The sequence below is a fragment of the Thunnus albacares genome, chromosome 6, assembly GCF_914725855.1.
Source record: "Thunnus albacares chromosome 6, fThuAlb1.1, whole genome shotgun sequence".
Classification (NCBI taxonomy): Eukaryota; Metazoa; Chordata; class Actinopteri; order Scombriformes; family Scombridae; genus Thunnus; species Thunnus albacares.
In genome coordinates, this window is record NC_058111.1 from 14063524 (window position 1) to 14071112 (window position 7589).

At 37.3% G+C, this 7589-nt stretch overlaps 1 protein-coding gene across 1 annotated transcript; it reads right to left on the reverse strand.

Moving 5' to 3' along the window:
- Positions 1–2084: 2084 nt before the first annotated feature.
- Positions 2085–6575, reverse strand: LOC122983945 (extracellular calcium-sensing receptor-like). Its single transcript, XM_044354150.1, has 6 exons — positions 6472–6575; positions 6060–6345; positions 5125–5946; positions 4763–4984; positions 4494–4617; positions 2085–2992 (listed from the first exon to the last, which is right to left on the reverse strand). Exons 1-6 carry the CDS (start codon positions 6558–6560, stop codon positions 2085–2087), a joined length of 2451 nt encoding a protein of 816 aa, XP_044210085.1. The 5' UTR covers positions 6561–6575.
- Positions 6576–7589: the final 1014 nt, after the last annotated feature.

Here is a 7589-nt window from a genome sequence, read left to right on the forward strand (position 1 = left end):
ATCAATGAAGCCTGATGAAACCAATCAGTTAAACAAACTCCAAGCATGCCTTAAGGACATAAAGACCTGGATGACCTGCAATTTTCTACAACTAAACTCAGATAAAACTGAGGTTATTGTACTTGGCCCTAAACACTTTAGAAACACATTATCTAATGATATAACTCTGGATGGCATTACCCTGGCCTCAAGCACCACCGTAAGGAGTCTTGGAGTTATCTTTGATCAGGCTATGTCCTTTAACTCCCACACAAATCAAATTTCAAGGACTAATATTGCAAAAATCAGGCACATCCTGTCCTAAAAAGATGCAGAAAAACTAGTCCACGCATTTGTTACTTCTAGGCTGGATTATTATCAGGTTAGGTGGTATTTATAGCAATGCCAGAAGTGGCGTAGTTGAGGTGTGGTCCTGCTCCTTAAACTTCACTGAATAGCTTCAATAAGGGGTCTGAAAGTGGGCACTGTGTGAGTTGTGAATTTTAGGCTAGTTGGTTGATTAGAGTGTGAGGTCTTTTCAGAAACAGATGATGTGACAGGTGGTCTTTGCATCATAGTATCCCCCGGAGGGAAATTTGGTTATCCCAGTATGAAAACCATCTGGGTAGAGTGCTAATGCCAGCGTAACACTTTATAATAAGGATAATGACTTATCATTAATGAAAACATAAATTAAGTCTCTGTATGACTCTGCATGCATGACTAACAAATATTTGAAGCCATGCATAAAATATAATGAATTTAGATGGAGCTATGCTAAAATGACTGATACAGTACTTGACCTTTATTAATCAATGTTAGACTGATAACTAACATATGCACCTTTAATTAATACATGAACTCTAAACCAGATGTCAGTGGGCAAAATATACATCTGACTAGCATACCTGAATGGTCAGCAGTAACATTTAGCTTACTTTTCAACACAGGATCACTGTATCTGGTTCATAATTTTTTCAAGCAGTAGTATATTTAACACGCTGACACCTGCTGGGCAACACTTGGTCCTACATGATTAAATGATTAAATGAGTAATGAGTAAATGATTAAAACTGACACCATGTGACACTGTGCTTCAAAATATAAATCACACTTGTTATATTTAATACTGTATTTAAATAATATAAAAATAGTAAAATATTTTATGCAAACTTGATGTGTACATGCCCACAAATGTGTGGTGATAAATATCTTCTGTGAGTGGCTGTGGCCTAGTTACAACTGTTAATTAAGGTCTTCAAATACAGTATGTGACTGTGAGTATAATATGATTATATAATAGTCAACATCTGGCTTTACCCTTCCGTGTTTTCTTGCCGTTTACACAGTTATATATGAATTATATTATTTATATATTATTTCTAATACTGATATTAAATATCTAGACTATCCAAAGAAACCATGTTCATTTTATTTATATTTCAAATGCAGTACCTTGTAAAAATTGTGTTTGTCCACTTATATAACTATATGATGAGACAAATGTATTGTATGTCACTGGCAATGCAAGATTTACAAAGTTCCAATGTAAATAAAGATTGTCATTTAGTTGTGAAAGGACCAAAAATAGATGAAATGAAGTTAAATGAATTGAAGCCCAATAATATAATGATTTCTCTTAATCACTGAGCCAGACCTCTGACAATTAAATGTATATATACATTTAATTAATCACAGTGTGTCCCCAAATATCAGCACTGCAACATGTTGGGAAAAACATTATACTGCACGTCATAAAAAAACACAACTTTGTTTAACACAGTGTTGGTATGAAAAAATGACCATTTAATGATTTGTTAAAATATTACTATTACAATGAGTCAGTAAACAATATGCAATCCACAATTATCATTCATCATTTATGAGTAAATTATGCAGTAAAAAATAATAAATATGAAGTAACCCATGGTTTTTTACCTAGAGTAAATCTGTTGCCTCATTAATATTACATTTTATATAGAGAAGATTTATAAATTAAATGTCAGAAATGTTACATCATCTTGCTTACTATTCACATACTGTAATATATTACATAAAAGTTAGCAGGTATGGTAACATCATTCGTTAAAACTAAGAAATCATAGTCATTTGTTCTGATTTTTTCCCATAACATGCTTCTTGGTATTTCTCTCTGGCTTTATCAATATTATGTAACATTTAGGTGCAAAAATGCAAATTAATAAACCATATGCTGAAGACAAAATTGCAAATATCTCCACAGCTACAGTGAACTTTCCAGGAGAGCTGACATATGCTGGGATAAAGGTGATCCAGACAGCACAGAATATCAGCATGCTAAAGGTGATAAATTTGGCTTCATTAAAGTTATCAGGCAACTTTCTTGCTAGAAATGCCAGGACCAAACATATTATTGCAAGAAGCCCTATGTACCCCAGCACTGCATAGAAAGCAGCCTCAGAGCCAGTGTTGCACTCTAAAACAATCTTCTTATTGCTGTATCTGAAAACCATGTCTGGGAAAGGTGGATTTAACTTTAGCCACAACACACATATTACTATCTGAATTAAAGTGCATGAGCAAACTATGATCCGTTGCTGTGCAGGACCAAACTTTCCTGCAACTTTGCTGCCAGGAAACGTGGCTTTGAAAGCTGTAACGACAACAATAGTCTTTCCCAAGACACAGGAAATACAGAGTGCAAATGTCACTCCAAAAGCTGTGTGGCGCAGCATGCAAGTCCAGACCGTGGGTCTGCCAATGAAAGTGAGGGGACAGAGAAAACACAAAGAAAGAGAAAACAGCAAAAAACAGCTCAGCTCAGAGTTGCTGGCCTTTATCACAGGGGTGTCTCTGGAGTGGATAAAGATGGTCATTGTGGCCAGCGACAGAGTGACTCCTAGCAGGGACACAACTGTGAGAGCTCTTCCCATCGGTTCATAATATGTCAGGAACTCAATAGTTTTAGGAATGCACTCGTCTTTCCTGTCATTAGACCAGTATTCCCGTGGACAGGGTGTGCAGTCTGCTGCACCTGTTGAACATGAACTGAAAGTATGAGTTCTGCATCTGCAGGAAATAATACTTTTATAAGCAATACATTTAACAATAAATCTAGTTAAACTGACACTAATATTTTAAATATGGATGTGCAATCATTAAAGCCACTGGAAACCCAAATCCACAATAGCCTTCTAACTATGGAATTTATTGTCTCATTTACATGATAGTAAGCATCTAAAAAGTATTAGAAATTAGCTTCAATCCAAATTTGTTACATTGTCATTTAAGTTTTTGTAAACTTTCCTTATATTGGGTTTGAATTGGGCATGGTTATGCTCGGACATTTATTACGATAATTATGCAATTAATTCCGCGAACCAATCATAAATGACGTGACGTGCTGTGGTAAGCGTATTGCCTCATTTCTGGTTGCCGGAGTTTCTGTGTTATTAGTATTGTTTCTGCATCTCAACCCAGTTAATTTTACTATATTCTTCATTACTGTGGCAAATTACCCGCTGTACATTTATATGTACACTAGTTTTGCTCAAGCACTCTTAGCTCTCTACTTTTTGTGACATTCTTGATAATCACACATCAACTCTCCAGCTGGCAGCGCTGTCAGCAGCCGGCAGGAGAGACGCTCCGCAATGCAATTGGATTTTATAACTGAACAAATACCAGAACGCAAGCTTTTTATGTCTCTGACATTTTCACATCACAAATGATGAACAGCATTAAAACACGAGTGTTGCAGGTAAAACGTGACTTGTAGCTGTTATATCAGTTTAGTGTAGGGTGGCTGCTCTGCAGGTGTGCTTAATTTGACTGTAACTGCGGTAAATGCACCTCCTGAATTTGCACCCAAAAGGCAGAAAAAAGGCGCATAGAGGCATGAGGGAAAGCCCACAGTTAAAGCACTCCAAATAAATATTACTCTGACAAAACATTCAATGCGGAGTGAAAAACGAGCAGGGGGAGTTAACACATAAGTAATTAGAATAATGAAAATTAAAATACGTTCTCTTTTAAATCAAACATCCCAAGATATGAGTGAAATGTATTGTTCTTGCAACTGCATTTATAATCTTTTTTTTTTTTTTGACTCAAATATAGCTTAACCATGTCATGTGATATAATACTTCAGTGCGGTTTACCAGCAAATATTACTGGACAACTACAGAAAATTGCAGATGAACATTTAATATTCAGGAATTCACATTATAGATACTACCACTGACTATCCCTGTAACAAATAGGCCACAATTTCACACACTGACCATACACGATCCAGCCATATACTAGGTTTTGACCCAGTCTTGTTTGAACAAAGTTTTCTTATAGTTATGAATGTAAATTTTCACTCAGATTTTTGTGGATGCTTAATGAGTCATAAATATATGACTTTGATGTCATATATGTATTTTTACTATTTCAAGCCAAATTTCCAGAGGCTTTAAATACATGTGATGACACTGTATTGTGCATGTTTGGTTTACTAAGGCACACATGCTGTGAATACATGTCTCTACCTGTTGAATTGGCTATAGTTCCGTCAGCACATGGGATGCAGTCAAAACAGCAGGTGGGTCTTCCCTTAATTTCAGCTTTCCTGGTTCCCATTGGACAAACATTAGAGCACACTGATGTCGGAACCTGAAAAACAAAACAAAGAACAAAAAAAGCTTATACAGTGTAATTATAGTGCAGCTCAAAAAATGTCATACTGATCTAATGTTTCAACAAGACACATAGTTGATAAACGACAAGCTTGGTACATGGAAGAAGTCTCCTTGATTACCATTTTTCCAGTTCTCCACACTATCTCTTCCTCCTGGATGCTGAGCTCATAATCACCGTTAGCAGCAGAGGAAAAATGACCCAAAGTCACATGTTGCACCTGCCCATCTCTCAGCTGCCAGTTAATAACATCATAAGAAGCAGGAGGGTCGCCGTTTTCATCAAAGAACACCTTATCCCCAAACTGATCCCTAAAATTCACCCTTTGTAGGTGATCAGTGACCTGAGAACAGCAAAACAACAGATTAATTGTTAGACATTTTTATGTTTTTGCTCATTGTTAACAAGATTATTTCTATACAGGTAAATAAACTGTTTATTTGTACTTATGTGTTGCTAACGATTACTTGCACTATTTCTCACCTTTTTGGGCTGAATTTCTGATATGTTCAAACATGGGCTCACTGTTTTTTCTCCAACTGGTTGGCAAAATACAAGCTGGTGAAGAGCATGTGCAATTGCATAAACTGCTTTATACACATTATAAGAAACTCTGAGCTGTGTGACATTGAAGAACACATCCTGGGAATTCATTAATGTCTCATTGCCTGTGCATATTTCATTTGCCTCAGTACCTGTGTGCTCCCCTGACAAAGCAGGTCTACAGCCCACTATAATCTCCCAGAAATCCCTCACAAATGCTGCATGTGGATCAGTATAAGGGCTTATGCCAGTAAGGAATGGTTTTAGGTTTGGAATAGCCATCTCCTTCACCACAAATCCAAGGGCTCCTCCAAAAGCTTGGTATATTTCTGGAGTGGAGGCTTGAGGAGCTGTTATCCAGGCCTCGCTGCCAATCCACTGAATTCCTGTAATGTTCTGTTTCACAACCTCTTTCATCAAAAGATAAAAGTCACTCTCAGGAACAAAAGCAAGAATGACTTTGACAGTTGACTGCTTAATCAGTTCCACAACATTCAGAATTTTATCCATGGTGTATGTCCGTCCAATTGTCCCAACAAATGCAACACAAACCCCAAGCTTTTTAACCTCTTCAGTAAAAGCCAGGATCCCATTCCGCCCGTAGTCATTGTCTGACTGTATGGCTCCAATCCACTGCCACTCAAAACGTTTGACCAGTGCAGCCAGAGCTTTTGCCTGGAAATAGTCGCTGGGGATTGTTCGAAAAAAAGTAGGATATTTAGCTCTGTTACTCAGACAGGCACATGTTGAGAAGTAACTTACCTGTAAGAAAAAACACCAATAGAGGTCTTACATAATGTCAGACAACAAGCACTTGACAACCATCAATTATCACAGAACAATATTGAAATAAAACATCTTATTTAATCTCTTACAACTGGCATTTGAAATGGTCCAAGCATTCCAGCCAAAGCTAAAGATTGAGATGATCCGGCCTCAGCTATGAGGGCAGATATTACTGGAGGACAAGGGGAACTTGACTCTGTCTCCTCTGGTCTACTAGACAGAGTTAGTGCAGCACGTAAAGTATTTGTGGGAGATGAACAAGAGTTAAGAATCCTATAGCCAAGCGATATGTTTGGCAGGAGAGCAGGATCTTTGTTGATTTCTTCAATTGCAAATATCATCACTTGGGTCCATCGAAATGCTCGAAGGTCAAATCTAAAAAGGTTTTAAAATACATTGTAAAATAACAGAGATATACATGTACATATGAGGTAAGGTTTATAAGATAATATTAGAGTAGGCTGTGTGAAGCATGAAAAAGTCAGATCTGTTTAAACTTACCCTGTGCACTTCACGCCAGGTGGGTCCCTCTCAAATGTAGAAGTGCTGCTTATGTCTTTGTTGAAAACTGGGAAAATCCCCCCAATCATTATGTCTCCCTGCTTGAACAAACTTGGCATATCAAACCTGCCAAGCAGTTCACAGCCAGAAGCTGCGTTCAAGTAGAGAACAGACAAATATAAAAGCATAGGTCTCTCCAACTCATACATGTTTGCTCTGCATTTTTTAAGAGAGACAAGGACACAGCTCTTATAAGAACTGTGTCGGATGCAAGTGGATGTGCTCCTTTCATAAAAGGTTGGTTTATTTCCCACAGGGCATACACATAAAGTACACTAGCATGCATGTACACACACATTATAAAATCAAAACTGAATTTTTGTCTACAAAATGTAAAATTTTGCCAACCCACTGACACTTGACAAATGCCAAAAAAGCTACTGGGCCAAAATTGTTTAGGAAGGTGCATTGATCTCTAAAGTAAATAAAATTTGTAGCAAAGGAGAGGAAATTTAACCAAGATGCAAAAGGTGAAAAAAAGAGGATGTTAAGTAAAGTAGGCCCAAGAAAGCTTTGTGGAGTACAGCAGCTAAAGAGGTAAATACTGCATGAGTAATAATTAAAGCACAGGTTCCGTTTTTTTTTCCTTAAATTTTTCAATGCTGATGTGCCAATATGTACGTGGGAATGGGTCTTGGTTGCTGTAACAATTTCTACTCTCCATACTGACCCTGAAGCTATTCTATCAGACTGTGACTACACTGTTAGAAATAGTGGCCAAAATCCACACCCCTTACTCTCTGCAAATATGCATTCCGAGTTCAGCTGATGCTAATATGATGTTTCAGCAGCTTCAGTCAGCTAAATTGACAAAGTTACAGTCTGTTCAGTATGAAACTCCCTCTTTTTCCTTGGTGATGTGTGGTGGAGGGTACATATTGGTAGTTGCACATAAGTCTGTTGACATTATCAGGCTTTTATTACTCAGGATGTGTGCATAGAAAACTTTGGAATGACTTTTTGTCTTTGCATTTTTGATATTTGGAGTGTTTTTGCAGACTGTGTTTTTACCACATATTTTGGTAACAACCCACTGCATCTCTACTTGCTCCTGCCTC

Bases quoted from the DNA above. Each gene is read 5' to 3' on its own strand.
- LOC122983945 (XM_044354150.1), bottom strand. From the start codon at position 6,560: ATGATTGGGGGGATTTTCCCAGTTTTCAACAAAGACATAAGCAGCACT. The intron at 5,947-6,059 runs GTAAGAGATTAA...TTTTTCTTACAG, and splicing joins GACCATTTCAAATGCCAGTT to GTAAGTTACTTCTCAACATG. The intron at 4,985-5,124 runs GTGAGAAATAGT...TGCTGTTCTCAG, and splicing joins CAGAAATTCAGCCCAAAAAG to GTCACTGATCACCTACAAAG.